General features: G+C 36.4%; 1 protein-coding gene across 13 annotated transcripts in view; it reads right to left on the minus strand.

The window, feature by feature from the left end:
- The window catches only part of ARHGEF10 (Rho guanine nucleotide exchange factor 10), a 197,086-nt gene that overhangs the window by 122,178 nt on the left and 53,145 nt on the right, over positions 1-21,763 (minus strand). For 10 of the 13 annotated variants that reach the window (XM_077153004.1, XM_077153011.1, XM_077153010.1 and 7 more), the window contains exons 3-6: positions 9,334-9,489; positions 8,187-8,474; positions 4,545-4,611; positions 1,326-1,402 (exon numbers count right to left, since the gene is read on the minus strand). In XM_077153004.1, the coding sequence (XP_077009119.1) occupies positions 1,326-1,402; positions 4,545-4,611; positions 8,187-8,474; positions 9,334-9,489 (588 nt within the window). The remainder of the gene's footprint in view (positions 1-1,325; positions 1,403-4,544; positions 4,612-8,186; positions 8,475-9,333; positions 9,490-21,763) is intronic. The other 3 variants (XM_077152999.1, XM_077153007.1, XM_077153002.1) reach the window with 1 other exon arrangement.

Raw genomic sequence — 21,763 nt, forward strand, 5'->3', positions numbered from 1 at the left:
GCAAGGGTTGCATGTTTTGCATGGAAATCAGTTTCTTAAAATGACTTTGTAAATTATTTTCCAAAATATTCAGTTATTGATGTTATCCTCTCCACTGAAGAACTACAAAGTATACTGAAAACCATAATGTAACATTATTAAACAATAAAAGATGGAAAATGAGATAAATGAAATGTAATTTTACCTCTGAAGTCTAGCTATTGTTATTATTCCCACACTATCAGGGGTAAAAAAAAGTCAAACTCAGGAATGGTTCTTTATTCTCTTACTGCTGTCAAGCTTCCATATTACAGTTGCTTGCTAGTTTTTAATAATATTTATTAACTAAACCTATTGCAAATATTTTTACTCCTGTTAAACAATGTTAAAAAATTGCTAGTTTACATTACTTGTAATGTAGTTATTCTAATTAACTGTCACCTGTGTAATAAAAATGAGTAATAAAGAAATTCAGACAAGTTTTGCTTTGAAAATAAAATTGCTAGAGAACAAGCCAATAATGTAATCTTGTAATGATCCTGATTTAACAGGCCCCAAGCAGAATCATCTAATTATAAGTCTCTTGTTTTGATAATGTTATAATTAAAATCATAATGCGCCATTCCAGGAGATAATTCAATAATTAGGAGATAGCTAAGAGGATTTTACCTTGTAAGGCAATCATAAAACAATTACACAGAGATTATTGAGCCAGTAGATAATAAGAGGGGTAATTAGGAAAGTAATCTTTACTTTACCTTTAAAAATTAGGAAAAATAAATGCATTTAAAAGATATTTTCAGCGTTTTAAATCATCCACAGAATAACAGATCTGGTATGCTATCTGGTTAGTGGGTTGACAACCAACCACACACAGCCCTCTTCAAAAATGGTACCATAAAAAAGCATGTCTTCAGGGAACTAGCAAGAAAGAATGCTTTGTTAATGAATGCCTCAATAGTGTATCAATTTGAGGATTATGGGCTGAAATTCACAAATGTCAGATCCCCAAATCTATTCACTGTTATAACAAAAACAAAATCGATACTAAAACGAAACAATCCAGAAGAGGTATGTGCTGTGCTCGGATGGATAATGCTGAGATAATCTGATAAGAAGTAACACAACAGCTTCAAAGAGCCCTGGGAAGATATTTACATATTTAGCTTTCGTTAATATTTTAAGTTAATGAATTTATTTTAAAAGTTTTAGATTTGATTTAGGTCGTGAGATAATTTGTCCGGCCTGAGTAAAAACACATTGTCGCTCTGTTGGCAAATGTTTGTACTGAGCTTAGTGACAGTTCAGATGACAGCCCTTCAGGGATCCTGGTCAGGGCTACTTACTCTCCATCCACGCTGTGTTGGCAGGATCAGCAACCCATCGGGCCAGGGCACTGTCTTCTTTACCGACTTGATCTTCACTTAAAGAAAACAAACATACTGTCAGAACATGGAAAAAAATTCAATCATTAGGTTACTGAATACCTCCAAAACATGCATACGCCACTATGCATGCAAATGCCTACTTTCCCAGATATTATTTCAGAAAATTACAACTTCTAATTTTAACTTATAACTATTAATAAATAAGTGCTTTTGAGTGCCTGTTATATGTATACCACAGTATCTGGCATGACAGGAATATATATGAAATATTGTCCCTAGCTTTTCTTCCAGTTTCCATCAGAGCTCTTTTGCAGGCCTAGGGTGTGACACACACGATGCTGGGAGACATGCAAGAACCCCCTTGTATTCAAGTAACAAACAGGTTAGTGGAAGAAAGAATATAAAACTACTAAAAATAGAAAATGTTAATTACTCAACCAGAGGTATGGGGGCCAGATAAGAAAGAGCCCAGCACAAAGAATTGGGTTTTATTCTGTTTGTAATGGGAAGTCATTGAAATGTTTCATTCAGAAAAGTGACAAGATCAGATTTATTCAACAAATATTTATTGAGGGTTACTTCCGTGGGAGTCATAGTTCCTGACATACGAATCTGGCAATGGTTAAAACAGACAAATCCCATGACTTTATAAGCCTTGCAGTCTACTGAGAATACTTTAAAAAGATAATCTTAGCAGCAATGCAAAAAAATTAACTGGAAAGAAAAGAAAATAGAAATAGTCCAAGTATTTGGTGATAAGTGAGGAAAGTTCTGAAAACTTAATAGGTGGAAAAATGAATCATTAATATAAAATTGCAAGAAATGCAATGCAGCATTTCCAAAGTGACAGAGATACTGAATGCTATTACAGTGGACAGTGTCTCTCTATCATTTTATTTTTGCTCAAAGTTCTAATGAACATTAAAGTATTTGCAAGATGGCAAAGAAGAGGGGAAAAAAGGAAAGGTCTTGAAAAATTACATATAACACACATTTAAGATACTCAAGGATGTGCTATATAATATGCTATGTTTTGGATGTATATGAAAAAATTAAGATATTAGTCCTTGAGCTTAGTTGAAGAACATATCACCAAAAAGGAATATTCTTGCATTTTTTAAGTCTGAAATTAAATCAAAATAAAAAGTGACCAAACAAGTAAGAGAAAATATGAAGCAAATATGAATGGTGTTTTAAATTATTCCTGGACATGTCTAGATGTTTAAAATTTTTTATACTTCTGAAAATTATTTGAGGCTATCATCTTGCTTCATTTGAGATACTTTCTCTTCTTGAAAAAAAGTGTGCTTTCAATGGATGTGCTGATTCCCTGCAAGTATAAATGAGAGTAGCCTGTAAATCCAACTTCTTGGTAAAATGAAAGACTTTTGGTGGCATGCATAAGTTGGTACGGGTATTGAGAACCTTGAGCCCTCAGGAGTAACATCCCCCAACTCTCTGGCCAAGTCCTTCACTAAGACTGCGTGTGGAGGGTAATGCCATCAACCCTGCAGTCACACTGCACAAGGGAAAGCAAACATTCTCCCTCTCACAGAGGAAAACAAGATCACTTCCTTTTCTAGTGCATGGACAAGATTTCACAGAGAAGGCTTTGAAATGCCAATGAAGTGAGAGGTTAGGGAGACGGCAACCTAGGGAAAAGAAAAAGTATCAACAAAGCCACAGAAGCAGAAATCCCAGGATTTCCAGAGAAGAGACCATGTAAGGGAGTCAGGGGAGATGAGGCTAGAAAAAAGATTCAATAGAGGAAAGTGATAAGAAAAAGAATAATAAAGTAGATGTATATTCTAAGGAGATTCATTCATTTATTTATTCAAAAATACTTTGAAGGGGTGCAAAGTTAGTTCAGTGGTAGAATTCTTGCTTGCCATATGGGAGACCCAGGTTTGCTTCCTGGTCCATGCACTTCCCCCAAAAAACAAATAAACAAAAAACAAGCAAACAACACTAAAAAATTCAACAAATGGTGCTGCAATAATGGGATACTCACATGGAAAAATAATTAAGTGTGACCCTGCCATACAGCATACAACAAAAAAAACAAGAATTAAAAAATTAAAAACTGATCTTTCAGTCTGGGTTAGGCCTCCTTGGTACAGCCTCTCATGAAATCATATTCCTTTCTTTCAGAGCAATTCACGCTGAATGGGACCATACATCCACTGGCATGGTTTTCTGATTGATATTCCTCTGCCCCATTAGATGCATAAGGTGAAAAATGGCCTTGTGACTGGTTTTTCTTACTATTCCATGCCTGATAATCCTGGATGCTGGCACCTGACAGGTACTCAGAAATGTTTGGCAAGTGAAAAAAATCAAACACACTTACCATATATCAAGCACACTACCTACCATGCTAGGTGGTACCAATTTGCCTATTTACTAAGGTCTGGCCTTTGCCCTTGAGGAACTCAAAAACAAGTAGAGAAAATACATACAGAAAACAACAATGATAGTAGAAAGCAATGAGTCCTAATACAGTATATATCAATAGCTCTGGAAATACGGAAGAGGAAATTTATGAGAAAAAGAGACATTTAAGCTGGGTTTTGAAAGATAAGGATAAGAAGAGGTTGGCCTGGTGGATGCGAGTCCTGGGCATTTCAAGTAGATAGCATCTGTGCAGACAAAGAAAATTCCATAATCAAATGAACGTGAAGAACTCTAGGTGAAAGCTGAGTTAAAGAAAATTAAACGTTTTTTTCCAACTGAAGGACTCTGATAACCTTTAGTAAACTAGCAAACAGTGTACACTGCAAATCCAAAAGGGATAGGGAGGAACGTAGCATACTCCAGACTTACGTGATCATGGACCCTTACTTTCCCTTTTTCTACACACAATAATATTAATGTTTTGGGGAGTCCTGGAGTTCAATAGAACACAATTTGAGGAACATTGGGCTAGAGGACAGAATGGAAAAGACAAAGTGGCAAGTAAACAGGACAGAAAGTAGACAAAGCAAGGCCGTGGAACCTGCAAAAGGCATTTAGGCAAGAAATAAAGACCTGGGAATAGTCAACACTGGAGGAAGAGGGGTGAGGAAAGGCAATTTAAAAACATGGGAGCTGAGAGAGCGTGTTAGAATCACTTGTATTCCACATTTCTGGAAAAAAAAGTCATGAATTCAGAATATATTTGTAAAAGTAATGAAGTACCTGTTTGGAGGCTCCTCAGAACTTAAAGAATTAAACTGACTGTCTTCTGCTACTTCTTGTGTTTCTGCTAGGAAAGGAAAAAAATCAGTATTCTTTTGGTCTTGACAAAAAAAGTCTGTGAAGTTGATTTTATCTTTAAAACGATTACGTGTTTTCCTTTCGCATAGGCCTGCTTTAGCATCAAAATGATTAACGGACAGATTTAAAATTTTTAGCTTTTAGATAAAATTTACCCAAAACAGGATTATAACAAAGGTCTCATGCAAGGTCAAAGGCCTTTTGAAACAGCCAGAAATAAAACACACAAGAACCCAAATAAATCCAGCTAGATTCAAAATTAAAAAATTAATATTCTCTCACGTTTTTTAGATTTTCCTGGGAATTTGCCATTGTGATTTAACTGAATTTGTATCTATATGCAACAAATTTTAGGGGATAAAGAGAAAAAACTGTGATGTTTGGACACACACACACACACACACACACACACACACACACTCAATCTCACCCATTGCTGTTCGTCTTCCAACTCTGTTTTTGGGTTTCCGAGTTTAGTGATGAGCTCAGGACAGAAGGACATAGTGTATGCTCCACAAACATTTTCATTACAGGTAAAATATAACCTCAGATGATCAAAGAACAGTCTGAAAAGCATACATACGTAGCAGAGAGAAGAGACTCTCCTACTTCACATTACTAATGCACAAAGACGAGAAAGAGAGCGTTGTGGCCCTACTCAGGTCTTGTCTAGCAGGAATCTTATTACGTCCCAAATGCTGTCAGTGGCCAGCTATGGAAGCACAGAGGTGCTCCAAAGCATTATGGGAGGATAAAGGGAAAATTGCCTTGATTCGGAGAACTGCAAGGAAGAGAGTAAACTGCTAATTCTCCACCAAGGGCTGGTAGTGACAGCCACATTGGCAAAGCTGTCCATAAAAAAAGCCTTTTTTTTTTTTTTTACTTTTATTTTATGGTTAAGCAACAGGTCTTGACCGCTTTCAAGCTGCTCAACAGTTGACTTAAATTCCAAGAAAGCACGTTATGAATTCACTATCACTAGCTTGGAGATTTCATCCATAAAAGTGGTCTCCTGACCACACTTTGCCAGGCAAAGATGCTAGTCACAGAGCAGTATCTCTGCCGGGGATTTGCCAGGCAGCATACCAGGAATTTTATATGTATTATATACATTTATACACATTAACTTATAGAGTTTTCAAGGCCTTTGAAAAGTTATTGATTTTTCCAAGGGTCACATGCAAGGTCAGAGGCAGTAGCAGGATTTGTAATCAAATCTGTCTAGCTCCAAAAACTGCTCTCGTCAACCCTACTACATTAATAACCAAAATGACCCCCACACCCAAAGAAAAAAGACAGAAATATTCCACAAAACTGATGAAAATAGGAAATACTGATTAGTACCTAAAAAACGTTACCCAGTGAATTATTTTTCCCTCTAGTGGGGGTTAAAAGCACAAGTTTGGTTCAGATAGATATCACCCCCATCTCAAGGTGAGGGTAATGTCACCCCCATTTCAAGGTGAGGGTAATGTCACCCCCATCTCAAGGTGAGGATAATGTAAGCACAGTTTAAGAAACTGCCCAGTGTTATTTAGGCAGAAAGTACAGATCCAGGATATGAACCCAGGCCTAATGCCAAAATCCATGCTTTTTCTACCACCTTGGGAAAGAAATCGGATGGCATTCATTTCTCCTTAAAAGATCAAAAGACAAACGTAGACACACTTGTTCCTGGATTCTGGGCCTCATCACTGTGTATATTATGACCTAGTTTTATTAGTGGCTCTAGGTTGATAGTGAATTAAAAAAACAAGCAAACTGTTTTCAAAAGCATTTAAAGTTTTTTAAAAGTATTTTTAAATGTTAAATAACCAAAGTATTTAAAAATAAGCAAATTACTTTCAAACACGTATATTTTGCATAAGCACAGTATCTCCACAATCCACACTTCATTATTTTCAGATTGCTCTTGCTGTTTAAGATTATAGGAACTGTATTGCTGATCGTGGTAAACTCCCAGGACTACTGCTAATTACAACAGGAAAGCATGTGGGAAAATATCCACCCGAAAAACCCTCTATGGTTTCCAAAATATAGAATCAAGATTTTCTTTAAAGATTTTTTTCTCATCTGTTATTAATTGGAAAGGAAAGAATCCTTTCATCAAAAGTTTCCCAAAAAAATAAATTATGAACATATATGTAAGATACCACCCTTCTCATGAGCTTGTCTTTTCTACCTGGGAAATACAGCAGAGAAGATAAAATACCTGGAAAATCCCCTATGGTATGTCCTGGGAAAGAATATATAGAAATATATTTAGAAGAGAAAAGGAAAAATCATGCCAAGATATCTTTACTGGACCAATTCTTAATATAATAAACTTTGACTTTTTCCAAGAGGAGAACAATTTTTTATGTTTTCAGTCATTATTGACTCACAAGTTCAACTCTCAAAAGCTTTGCTAACCTTCCCCAAAATTGAAGCTGCCCAAGGGACAGTGGGTGACCTGACAGTAGTGGGCAGACTCTCAATCCTCAGCCATAAGAACAGTTAACTTTCACTCTTTTGTTTTAAAGCCCAAAATACAAATTTCTGAAAAAAACAGCTGAAGCTTCAACAATATTACCAACTCTTAAATACAAGAAAGAACAGGCTTCTAAAACAAAGTCCTTCTAAGGTACACTTTGGTTCCTTTCTCACTAAGTGAAAATGAAAGAATTGACTGGACTAATATTTAATAATCTATTGGTTTAATGATTTTTAGTTATTAAATACTATTTAAACCAAAGCTCTTGATTCAGAGACGAGGAAGCTGTGGGGCAAGGAGGTTAAGTGACATGTCACGTGTCATACAGGGGGTCAGGGACAGGACTTCTCCTGGTTATTCATAATCCTGATGTCCCCTGGACCTAAGGACAGCATTTCTTTCGCCTTCTCTTTCAATTTATTAATGTGAAGTATGTGATATTGAAGACGTCATACCAGCTTAATCACAAAACAAATAAAAACACTTTCTACTTCCTTTAGCTATGTGCAATTGGTTCTCCTCCCAAATTTTCTTACACTCAATGACTTTTGCGTCCACTAATGGTCTCTGAATATGTTCACTCGCTTCCTGGGTAAAAGAGAGGCAGCTTTCTATGTCTATCACCTCTATTTCCTCTTCTTGCTTTTTGTTTCTCTCAGTTCCCATGAATGAAGATAGCTAAACAGACTGACTTCAAAAAAACTGCAGATCACAGATTAGTAGAAGATGTCAGAACACATACAAAAATAACTAAAATTTAGAATAACAAGTGATAAATGCTGAAAAAGATGGGTATGGCTGTATGAACACTTATGGGAAAGGGAATTGGGGCAAAGTTCATATCAGTATTTGCTAATACTAAAAGGCAATACATTTGGGATCAAATATTATTTACAAATTTTTGAAATGACAAACTCTGCTGTGTTTCCTTAATTGTGTTCCTATTATAGTAGAAAATTAGTTTGGGGCTCATTTGACCACTTTTAAGACAAGCATCTGATAATTAGGAAAAAAGAAAAAACACTGAGCACAGATTATAATAAACAAATGTACTTTTCTCATGGGGGAAAAAAAAAAGAAAAAAAAAATACCTTCTTCATCCACAGAAACTGTGCGAATGATCACAGGACTGGAATAGGCCGGCAGTATCAAGGGCAGGTTGGAAGGGACAGCATAGCCACAAGGCACAGGAACCGAGTAGCCACTGGGCACGTGCAGGCTCGAGCTCTCTTCCTCAGCGTCTGCATCTGGAGTCAGCACTTGGTCTTCCTGGAATGGGGTGATGTCGATGACCGAATATGGGTTCACTTTAGCCGGAACTGCAACCGCAGTAGGTGCTACTAACACAACTGTGTCTGTGCCGGTTCCATTTTCATTCCCTGAAGGATGGAAAAGAAGACTTGTTAGCAAACACACGTAATTATCAAAAGTACGTCTTAGATTCTGTCCTAAGAGAGGAAGCAAAGAAGAAACTGGTGACACCTCCAGATGAACACCTCCCTTCCAATGTTATGCTCCCAAGAGATGAGGAGACTGCAGGTGGCTGCATGCTGCTCTCCAGACCAGTGGGAACGGGAGGGAGGAGGTTGGGTGCCCATTACTTTGAAAAAAGGGTGAAACTTTGGAGAATCAGTGGGATCAATGCAAGCTTTGTGAGCAGGTGAAATGTATATGGCCTAGCAACTCCTAAGATAAACCATAAGCTGTCAGAAATAAATACCGACATAATGAAATACACCAAGAGTTTCTGCCATGGACAAAGGAATCTAATGTTGATCCTACTATGGAAGTTTTGGTCTAACCAGTCCATCTGGTTTAGTACCTGCAGAAATCAATGAATAAAAAAACAATAAACTCTACCTCCAGATTTAGAAATAAACCTTTGCATTTAATTCATTTTAAATAGCATTATATGTTATATTTTCTATAATATAGTGATACGATGGTGCTTTTTAAATTAGAAAATAGCAATACCTTTTCCCTTCAAAATATAAATAATATATAGATATATATATTGAAAACCAGAAGAAAAAGTACAAATAAAAGAAATTCACCCAAAATGTCAAGCCATTTTAGCTATATCATAGAAAACTCATAAATATCTCATGCCTAGAAATTCACCTTTCCTTATAATAATATTCAAATATTCAAGTAGTAATAACAAAAGGAAATCAGTACCATATGAAAGATTACTTAGATGCAAGTAACCAGTGAGTAGCAATCTGAGTGAGAATTTACCTGCAGAGGAAGCTTCTTCATTTGCCGCAGTATTACTAGAGGTGAGATCAGACGGTGCTTGCCTGTCTGCTTCCGGAATTTCATCTCCACTGTCAAAATCAAATTGTTCTCCTTCCTCCTCTTCATTATTATTAGTGTCATATTTCACTTCATTGTCTAAAGTTTAAAATAAAATAAATCACAATGTTAACATTTATTACAATTTTTACATTCTCGTACAAAAAAAGACCCAGGATATAACTAAAGAAATTCAGTAAATCATTGTACATTATACTTGTACTTAGTCTTTTTACTAGGAAAAATATATACAATTAGGCTCACGTTAGTGTCTATGATTTCCTTTTTATAGGTCCTACAACTCACAGTTTGTAAAGAAAAAGAAGGAAAGAAAAGAAAGGATGAAGAAAAAACTACTTTATACATTTTAAGTATTTATGCCCTGGAATTAAATTAATTAGGAAACATCTCATCATAATAACATTAAACAATATTATCGGCAATCGATGGGAGAGGAGAAAAGCTTAATTCAATAATGCATATTCATTCAATATAATGATTTTATCTGCCCTGCTATTCATCACTTCAAGCAATATATCTTCTTTATGATGAAATTTGCTGCTACATATTACTTGTTACCTTGGTAATAAGAAGTATTTCCAAAATTGCTGTTTGGGGGAGAAGCAAAGATTTGCTGATATATATATTACAACACAAACAACAATATTTCTCATGTAGACTTTTTGTTTGTTTGTTTTTTGCATGGGCAGGCACTGGGGATTGAACCCAGGTCTCTGGCATGGTAAGCGAGAACTCTGCCTGCTGAGTCACTGTGGCCCTCCCTATGTAGACTTTTTTTTTTTTTTGAATGTACCATTTTTTATTTCCACCAGCAACAAATGAATGATTCATATTCTCCACATCTTTGTCAGTATCTTGTGTTGCCACTATTTTAAGATGAGCTCCTTTTGGTAATTTTGTTAGACTCCTATGTAGACTTTTAAAAGAAAAATAATTTTTTTAAATCAGCTGCAATTCATTATCAGAATCAGAACACTAGAATTGCTGTACTCTCAAATCATTAGAGGATGATTTTATTCAAAAAAATGTTTTCAGGAAAAAAAATGTTTTCAGGAATTAAAATGTTACAAAGTGGCATTAAATCTTCTATATTTACTCGAATTTTCTTTATGTTATATCTAAATGTACCAAACAAATTCTAACTATAAATATTTTGTATCTAAAAACCAATTTCCACACGATTATCTCTGCAGTAATTTTACATTTGGACAACAAATAAACGAAAAATACAAAGCAAAATTCTAGGCAAACACAATCAAAACCACAATGAGAAAATCAATGCAAATGTTCTAAGAAGTGATGAATATGCAACCAAGTGATGATACTGTGAATTACTGATTATGTATGTTGTTTTATTTTGTTTCTTTATTTTTTTAATTAATAAATAAATTAAAAAAAACACACAATGAGATACCATTTCACATCACTAGGATAGTTGCAATAAAAAATGGAAAATAACAAGTGTTGACAAGGATGTAGGGAAATTGAAACTCTCATACATTGCTGGTAAGAATATCAAATGGGGCAGCCACTATGGAAAACAGTCTGGCAATTCCTCAGTAAGTTAAGCATAAATTTACTATATGATCCAGCAATGCAACTCAGATATATAACCAAAAGAATAAAAGACATGTTCAAACAAAAATTTGTACACTAATATTAAGAGCAATAGTATTCACAATAGCTAAAAGGTGAAAAGAACCCAAATGTCCATCAACCAATGAACAGATAAACAAAATATGGTATATACACACAATAGAATATTATTCAATTATACAAAGAAATGAAGAACTGATACATGCAGTGTCAGCGGATAAACGTTGTGAGTATTATGCTAAATGAAAGAAGTCATCCAAAAGGAAACATACATGATTCCATTTATATGACATGTCCATTATAGGCATACCCATAGGGACAGAAATCACTGGTGGCTGCCAGGAGCTGTGGGGGGAGAAGAATGGAAAGTGACTGCTGCTAAGGGGTACAAGGTTTCTATCTGATGTAACGAATAAGTTCTGGAACTAGGTAATGGTGATAGTAGCACAATACTGTGAATGTACTTAATGCCACTGAATTGTACACTTTAAAATGGTTAGAATGGTAAATATTATACTATGTGTATTTTGCCACACACACACACATAAATTCCATAAGAGCTGTGGTGTGTGCTTCTATTACAGAGAGATACACCTGACGTGGAGGGCTTTCAAGTTCTGGGATTCTGTGAAAAGGAAATTGCTGTAAAATAGGACACAGACCTTAAGTTTTATGATAAATGAGCAGACAGAACTGTTCATTTTGAGAGCAAATAATGTCTGGGTGGCCAAAGATAAAAGGAAAAAGAAAGAAAAAAGGAAAGGAAAGATGAAAAAGAGGAACCTACGGTGGGAAGTAGCTCATCCACCCTTGAATATATAATGCTTTTGTTCAAGTCCTTAGGTCCCTCCTACCCTTTTAGTTCATTTCATTTCCTTTACCTGCAAGATACTCCCCCTCCCAACTGGAAAGGGGACATCAGCCAATCTTTATCTCCACATGTCCAAACCAGGCCAGTTTTTTCAGGCTCATCTCAAACCCACCTCCCAGATGCAGTTTTCCTTGAGCACTTGAGATATGAAGTAAACCCATTCTTCTTTGAACTGCCCCTAGTATTTTCCATGTATGTTTCTTTAGCACTCTCCACCATCTATCATACATTTTTCTTACATAAAATACATTGATCAGCCCCTGTCTTGAGGGAGTTATCCACAGGGATGGACCTGTATTCCCCAAATGCTTTACCCAGAAATTCCTTTAGACATGGATGGGTGCTATAAAAACAACAGTCATTATTAGGTCCTACTAAACAGAATGCCTAACCCTGAGTGAAGTTACAAGTGTTCAAGTGTCAACAATGGGGCCCTCTTGCTAAAGTTGAGTGGAGGAGCTGCTCAAAGTACTTCAATGAGGGCAGTGTAAAGACTCCAATATGAGAGAGGCAGGGCAAGATGGCTGCACAGTGAGGTGTGGAATTTAGTTGTTCCTCCAGAGCAAGTAGTAAATAGCCAGGAACAGTACAGAACAACTGCTGGGGAAACATCAGCCATCAGACACACAGCGTACACCAGTCTGGACCAGGTGGAATAGCTGAGATCCCACGCAGAATTTTAAGTTCCCCAAGCTGTGTGGGCACAGCAGGCTGGTTCCCCAAAGGGAAAGAAAACAGACTTTAATAGTAGCAAAAGCTTAGCTCAACCAAGCTCCAACTGCAGAATTAATTAACAAATTCTGACTACTGAAAACAGGCTCCAAGTACAGATAACTTGGAATAAGCACTAAAGTGACTAGGAAATTTGCTCCTATAGAATGTTGGGGGGTCTGACAGAAAAAAAAACCAGATGCTTTTTGAGTTGGACAACACAAAATACTGAAAAAGGGCTGGACTCCAAGAAAAGGGGCCACAAAGAGCCTGGAAGTATGGTACCAACTTAAGTTCTTGATTGATAAACTCGTGGAGCCTGGGTCCAGCTCTGAAAAGGTTTTTTTCCTACTTAAACAGCTCATTAGATAGAACTCTAAGCACTTTCAGGCTCCAGCACTACCCCAGGCAAGGGTGGACTTAAGGCATAACTGAGAGACAAAGTAATTAGTTAGGTAAAAGGGGTTAATTCCCCAAAAGGCATATCTTCCCCAAGAAAGGGAGTGGGACCCACCTCAAGTGGAATCCCTCCAAGGAATTCAGGCCCCAGGGGCTGGAAAACAAAAGCAAACAAGGCCCACACACTTTCTCACCTCTGTCTCAACCACACCACTGGCAGGGAAAGTCTGCTGAAATTAAAGGAACTGTATCACTTTAAGCTGGTGGGAAGCTGTGGGCAGACAAGCACCACACACATGGCAGGACAGAAAAAGCAGAGTCCAGAGACTTCATAGGAAAGTCTGACAACCTGCTGGGTCTCACCAGCATGGAAAACTGATGCTGGATACTCTCGTCTCCTGAGACGGGGCATTTCTGGTTTGGGAAAAATCTGACTGAAGTCTATAATATCTGAGGAGACTCTTCTCAAAAAAAAAAAAGGCTCCATAAAGGTAAGGCAAGAAACAGAAAAATAAGAAGTGAAAAATTCTGAACAATAAAACAGAACCTATGCTACAGGTCAAAAGTAAGTCAAAATGAATGTCCAAGAAAAGGTAAAGAACAAAGCCATCCAGCAAGGCCACCCTAGGTAAACGAGTGAAAACTACCTCCAGAATAAGTTAGTTAAGGAGATCAAATGCCTAGACACCAGCAGAAAATAAGAGTCATACTAAGAAAATCAAAGATATGGCCCAGTTAAAGGAATAAACCAACACTTCAAATGAGATTCAGGAAGTGAAACAACTAATTCAGGATGTTCAAATAGACATGTAAAATCTCATCAAAAAACTAATCAATGAGTTGAGGGGGGATGTAGCATGAAGAACTCGAACATTTGAAAAAAATCTCAGAACTTATGATGGGAATGAAAGCCACAACAGAAGAGATGAAAAACATGAAAGAAACCTACAACAATAGATTTGAAGAAGCAAAAGAAAGGATTAGTGTACTAGAGGACTGGACATCTAAAATTCAACATACAGAAGAAAACACAGAGAAAAGAATGGAAAAACATAAGCAGGTTCTCAGGGAACTGAATGACAACATGAAGTGCACAAATATACATGTTGTGGGTGTCTCAGAAGGAGAATAGAAGGGAAAAGAAGGAAAAAGTCTAATGGAGGAAATAATCACTGAAAATTTCCCATCTCTTATGAAAGACATAAAATTAAGATCCACGAAGTGTAGCATATCCCAAACAGAATAGACACAAATAGAAATACTCCAAGACACTCACTAATCAGATTGTCAAATGTCGCAGAGAATTTTGAAATTAGCAAGAGAAAAGCAATCCATCACATACAAAGCAAACTCAATAAGAGTATGTGGGGATTTCTCAGCAGAAACCATGGAGGTGAGAAGGCATTAGTATGATATATTTAACATACTAAAAGAGAAAAACTGCTGACCAAGAATTCTACAGCCAGCAAAACTGTCCTTCAAAAATGAGGGGGAGATTAAAATACTTTCAGACAATCATTGAGAAAATTTGTGACAAAGAGACAAGCTCACAAGAACTGCTAAAGGGAGCACTACAGGCAGACAGGAAAAGGCAGGAGAGAGAGGTCAGGAGAAGAGTGTAGAAATGAAGACTATCAGTAAAGTTAAAAAGAGAAAAAAAATTAGATATGACATATAAAATCCAAAAGACAAAATGGTAATAGTTGGTGACTACAATTCTCAGTTCTCATCAATGGACAGAATATCCAGACAGAGGATCAATAAGGAAACATAAATTTTGAATAATATGATAAATGAACTAAACTTAACAGATGTATATAGAACATTACACCCCACAACAGCAGGATATATGTTTATCTCAAGTGCTCATGGATCATTCTCAAGTATAGACCATATGCTGGGCCACAAAGCAACTATGAGTAAATTTTAAAAGACTGAAATTATACAAAACACTCATATCATAATGGAATGAAGTTGGAAATCAACTAAGAGACAGAGGGCCAGAAAATGCACAAGGAGGCTAAACAACACATCTTAAAAAACCAGTAAGTCAAGGAAGAAATTACAAGACAAATCAGTAAATATCTTAAGACAAATAAAAATGGAAACACAACATGTTAAAATTTATGGGATGCAGCGAAGGCAGTGCTGAGAGGGAAATGTATTGCCTTAAATGGTTATATTTAAAAAGAAGAAAAGTAGCTGGTGTAGCAGTTGGCTCAGTGGCAGAATTCTTGCCTGCCATGCCAGAGACCCAGATTCAATTCCTGGTGCCTGCCCATGTGAAAATAAAAAAAGGAAGAAGAAGAAAAGCAAAAAATAAAAGCAAAAATTGAGGAATTAACTGTTCACTTGGAAGAACTAGAAAAAGAACAGAAAACTAATCCGAAAGCAAACAAAAGGAAAGACATTACAAAGGTCAGAGCAGAAATTAATTAGTTAATTAAATAATTAAATTGAGATTATGAGAACAATTAAGAAAATCAATGAACCCAGAAATGGTTCTTTAGGAAGAATCAATAAAACTGGTGGACCTTAGCAAAGGTTTCTCTCTCTCTCTCTCTCTCTCTCTCTGTGTGTGTGTGTGTGTGTGTGTGTGTGTGTGTGTGTGTGAGAGAGAGAGAGAGAGAGAGAGAGAGAGAGAGAGAGAGGATGCAAATGAATAAAATAAGAAAAGGAAGAAAGGAAAACCATTTACCCTGCAGAAATAAAGGAGGTAATGAGAGGACACTATGAGCAACTATATGCTAATAAATGAGACAATGTTGATGAAATGCACCAAGTTCTACAGAGGCATGAACAACCAACATTGACCCAGAAGAAATAGATGACCTCAACAAACCAAATACAACAGTCAATAAGAAGCTTCTAAAAAAGAAAAGTCCAAGACCAGATGGCTTCACATATGAATTCTACCAAGCATTCAAGAAAGAATTAGTACCAATCCTACTTAAACTCTTCAAAAAAATTGAAAAGGAGGGAAAGCCACCTGATTCTGTGAAGCCAAGATCACCCTAATACCAAAGCCAGACAAGGATACTACAAGAAAAGAAAATTACAGACCAATCTCTTTAATGAAAAATGGATGCAAAAACACTCAACAAAATACTTGCAAGTAGAATTCAGCAGCAGATTAAAAGAATTATACACTGTGACCAGGTAAAATTTATTCCAGGTATGCAAGGATGTTTCAACATAGGTAAATGAATTAATGTAAAACACCTTCTCAAAAAGTCAAAGTGGAAAAATCACATGACCATCTTGATTGATGCAGAAAAGGCATCTGACAAAACTCCATCTCCTTTCTTGATGAAAACACTTCAAAGGATAGGAATAGAAGGGAACTTCCTCAATATGATAAAGGGAATATATGAAAAACCCACAGTTAACATTATACTAAATGGAGAAAGACTGAATGCTTTCCCTCTAAGATCAGGAACAAGACAAGGGTGCCCACTGTCACCACTATTATTCAACATTGTGCTGGAAGTTCTACCCAGAGCAAGTAAACAAGAAAAAGAAATAAAAGACATCGAAATTGGAAAGGAAGAAGTAAATCTCTCACTGTTCGCAGATGACATTATGCTAAATGTCAAAAATCCCAAAAAATCAACAGGAAAGCTGCTAGAGCTAATAAATGAGTATAGCAAAGTGGCAGAGTACAAGATCAATGCGCCAAAATCAGTAGTGTTTCTATACACTAGTGATGCGCAATCTGAGGAGGAAACAAAGAAAAAAATTCCACTTACAATAGCAACCAAAAAAAAATACTTAGGAATAAATTTAACTAAGGATACAAAAGACCTATCCACAAAAAACTCCCAAGACATTGCTAAAAGAAATCATGGAAGACCTAGATAAATGGAAGGGCATACCGTGTTCATGGACTGGAACACTAAATTTAGTTAAGGTGTCAATTCTACCCAAAATGATCTATAGATTCAATGCAATACCAATTAAAGTCCCAACAACTTACTTTGCAGAAACGGAAAAACCAATAACCAAATATATTTGGAAGGGCAGGGTGCCCCAAATAGCTAAAAATATCTTGAGAAGAAAAATGAAGTGGATGGTCTCACACAAGCTAACTTTAAAGCATACTACAAAGCTATAGTGGTCAAAACAGCATGCTATTGACATAAAGAAAGATATAATGTCCAGTGAAATTTTATAGAGTTCAGAAATAGACCCTCTGAGCGCAGTGGGGTGTTCCACAGGAGGCTAGGGGTGGGGTTGCCATATGATTTTGCAAACCCATTGCTAGGTATCTATCTGGAGGAACTAAGAGTGGGGACACAAATGGACATTTGCACACTGGTGTTTATCGCAGCAGTGTTCACTATTTACAATGAATGGAGGTAACTTAAGGGTACAACGACTGAGGAATGGAAGGGGGAGCTGTGATGTTTATATACAATGGACTACCAAGCGGCTGCAAGAAGAAATGAAGTTGTGAAGCATTCAGCTAGGTGAGTGAACCTTAAAAACAGTATGTTGAATATAATGTCAGAAATAAAAAGACAAATATTGTCATGCCTCACTCATGTAGATTAACTATAATATACAAACTCAGAGAATTGAAGTCAATGGCATGGGTTATCGGGTAGGGGCCTATTGTAAAGGTTCCTAGATTGTAAGCTCTTACAGCAGTCACATATATTTAAGGTTGTAACTAATATTTCTAAATTCTGAGATAATGATCTATTTGTACATAATCTGGTTGTTCCTTGAAACTACAGGTATTTATGTGACACCTGAGACTCCGAGTTAGAGCACTGAAGCAATGAAAGGCAGCATTACCCGATTCAGCAACTGTTTAGATAGCTGAAAAAATTATCAGACTTCATCTAGAGCTATAAATGAAGCTTATCTTGATAGGACTAAGCTAAATCAGAATACTAAGTAAAGGATGATATGGCCCATATTTTCAAACTTCAACCTCTACGTGAGACCGAAGGGATAGATGTTTATCTGGTGCCAAATTTGTATTTTGGATAGCACATTATCTAATTTAACTGGTATGGTCAGTTTACTTGAACACCATAATTACATGGAATCTTGAATAGGGCATGAGATCTTGTTGGTTTGTACAGGCTAGTGTGATACCCTGATATATCCCAGAGTAATTTGGGCAGAGAATAAAAAAATATTTGTAAAGTCCTTTTAGGGGACTGGGGGAAAGAAGGAAATATTCAACTTTCTCATCTGCGGAATTCCTGATATTCTTGCAAGTAGTGAGGAAAACCAATTCTATAGGCTGAGCCCTGAATCTGGGGGCTCACCCCTATGAAACTTATTCCTGCAAAAAGAGAGGCTAAGCCTAGTGATAATTATGCCTAAGAATCACCTCTGCAAAGCCTCTTTTATTGCTCAGATGCAACCTCTTTCACTATGCCAACTTGGCAGGTAAACTCACTGCCTTCCCTCCCTATGTGGGACATGACTCCTAGGGGTGTAAATCTTCCTGGTAATGTAGACCTGACATCCAGGGATGAGCCAGGGCCTAGCATCATAGGAATGAGAAAGCCTTCTTGACCAAAAGGGGAAAGAGAGAAATGAGACAAAATAAAGTCTCAGTGGCTAAGAGATTTCAAACAGAATCGGGAAGTTATCCTGGAGGTTTTTCTTATGTACTATCTAGCTATTCCTTTTTAGTTTATGGTGTATTGGAGTGGCTAGAGCGAGTTTCTGAAACTGTGTTCCAGTAGCCTTGATTCTTGAAGAAGACTATATAACTATATAACTTTTACAATGTGACTGGGTGATTGTGAAAACCTTGTGTCTGATGCTCCTTGTATCCAGGATATGGACAGATGAGTAAAAATAAAAAAATTTTAAAAAAGGATAAAAATAAATAAATTATAGGGGGAGATAAAGTGTTAAAATTGGGTAGCTTGAAATACTGTGGGGTAAGGGGATGTATGAGTTTTTTTTTTCTTTTTATTTCTTTTTCTGGAGTGATACAAATGTTCTAAAAATGATCACAGTGATGAATACACAACTGTGTGATGACATTGTGAGCCACTGATTGTATAATATAGTTGGACAGTACATGTGTGGATGTTTCTCAATAAAAATATTTCAAAAAAAAAAAAAAGAAGAATATGGGTAACTTTCTTTTTACCTAAGTAGTAATCTATAGAGCTCATAACTTATTTTGCCAAAATGAGTCAGTTGGTGTTAGATGCTCCAGACAGGTCACAGAAAAACAATCATTTTCCTAATGACACTATCCAGATGAGATTCTATGTCAACTCAAGGAAGAGGACCAGCAAAGAATAAGTCACATTCCTGCATTTTTACACATTCACACATTCACTTGGAGTTGGGGGTGGGGTCTTTCTCTTTCAGACTAAAGGGAAATTGTTTCCTCAGTGGGTATAGTCAAGGGTTCTAAAGAAACAGAACCAACTGAAACATCTGTAAATATTATGAGACTTTTATAAGAACTATCTCATGCTTTTATGGGAATGGGCAAGTTCAAATTCCGAGGGCAGGCCACAAAGTGGGAACTCCAATGAAGGTTTAAAAAGAATTCCCAAAAAGAAGCTGACTGGCTGAAGTAATGATGGAAGTTCTCTCTTCTGACTATTGAAATCATTACTTCTCCTTTTAAAGCCTTCAACCGATGGGATGAGACTTCTTTCACTGTTGAAGATAGTCTCTTCAGTTGATTGTAGATTTAGTCAGTGTACATGCAATCAACTTACTGATGATTTAAATTAAAAAAATGTCCTTTCAGTAACAATCAGGCCAGTGCTTGCTTAACCAAACAAATGGACACCATCACCTGTCCAACTGACACATGAACCTAATCATAACATTACTCAATAAGGGATTTGGGAATGAATTTATGAACATATGACAGAGAAAATGAATAACTAATTTCCTGAAGGTTAGCATAAGCCAAAAACTTTCTATGCAAACTATTAGTTTCAGGGGAATAAAAAATAGAAATATTTCTTTCTCTACCTGTTTCGTTATATCTATCTGGGAAGAAAAACCTTGGTATTGTTGTTGTATATAAGGAAGTTTCAGTTTTGAACAATGCTGCTCTGTGTTCCACTCATTTCTGACTAGCTCCATCCTGATATATTAACAAAAATAATTAAGTCACACATGGTTTCAGAATTTTAAAAAGAGTTCTTGAGGAACTTACAGATTTAAAATAAAGTTAAATTAAAACTGAACAAATGTAAACACTCAACCAAAGGATCACCTTAGAGGGAGTTATACACTTTTTTCGGTATTGACATGCTCAAAGCATATAGACACAGCCCTATAAGGTATCATAGAAGATAAGGATTCCACATCCCTCTTTTACACTATCTCTCTGTGCAGAGAAATCAGAGCCTCCCTTCTTTTCTCTTCCTGGGACTACATCAGGACAATGGAGAAGAGGAGGAAGGGGCTCACCTCCATATCAATTCCAGGAGTGGGTGTGGAGGTGAAGCTGGGAAGCAGGGATCAAATCATCCAAGCTGTTACTAAGAAGGCCTTCTGCTGCCTCTAACCACACACAAAAGTCCATCAAAGCATTTCTCCTACATCAGGACAGAATATCTAAATATTCTGTCAAGAATATTTAAGCATCATGGATATAAATGGCCATACATTCTCCTCTTGAAAAAGGAAAAGCTTTAAGGGAAGGATCATGGGTGTTTAAAATTATCTCCAGAAGTAAAGTATTTGATACTGAATTTCTATGAAGCTATCAACTGAGCTGAGTGATTTTCATCTGTTTGGGTACAGTCCGGAGAAGGCAGATGGTTAGATCCTCCAGGACTGGGATGTTGCCAAATAAGTAAAGGGAAAGGAAAGAGGGGATAGAGGAGTTTAGGGTATGGGAGTGATTACAATGAAAGCTGTAAAGTTAAGCTGGATTCAGTGGTATATAAAAAGAGGGATATGATGGATAGTGAAAACCTGGGACAACCAATGGATTGGCAATTAAAGAACTGTAATTGGCAGAAATTGAGCAAGTGAAAAAAGGAAATGGAAGAGTTAATATTGAACAATGGGATGTTCAAAACAGATTTTGGAGGCAGGAGAGCTTCAAGGAAGAGAAATCTACAAAGTTGCCTACTGGAATCAATCTTAAAACTTTCTTGTTTGGACCTCCTTAGTATAGATGAACTTCGATGTTCTAAAAAAACTTTTAAATATGAGGCATTTATTTTTTCCTCATCTTTTAAATTATTTACATATTCTAACAGAGTATTTTGAAATAAACAGATTTTCAGATTATCAGTGAATGGTGAGAGAGGTCTAAGCCTGAAGAAAAACATTAGGCTGAGTTCAGCTCCCTTCTTGGCAATCCAAGTGGAGGTAGGAAAATCAAGGAATCAGTTGGGCCAAGACTGCCAACTGTCTATGATATAAACAAGGGATTCTAAAAAGAACTATTTTTCAGCTACCTTTTCAAGTGTATAAATTACGATAATGACAAATATTAAAATGGAGCCAAAAAAGGATTCAGAAAAATATTTTCTAAAATCATTTATTATTAATAAGAGTATATGCTGATACTTTTCAGGATAGTAAATTATTGATATATATTAAAAGTCTTAAAATTTTGTATATTCTCTGTCTCAGCAATTCTATTATTCAATATTTATCTTAAGGTAAGAATCAGAGATAGTTACAATGACTTAACTATAAGAATGTTCAGTGCTTTGTACTGTATGAGGAAAAAAACCAAAATGCCTCACAATAGAAGATACATTTCTCAAATCATGATGCAGTCATACAACCAGATACTATGAAATTCTCAAC

This window comes from Tamandua tetradactyla, chromosome 3 (genome assembly GCF_023851605.1).
Source record: "Tamandua tetradactyla isolate mTamTet1 chromosome 3, mTamTet1.pri, whole genome shotgun sequence".
Taxonomy (NCBI): domain Eukaryota; kingdom Metazoa; phylum Chordata; class Mammalia; order Pilosa; family Myrmecophagidae; genus Tamandua; species Tamandua tetradactyla.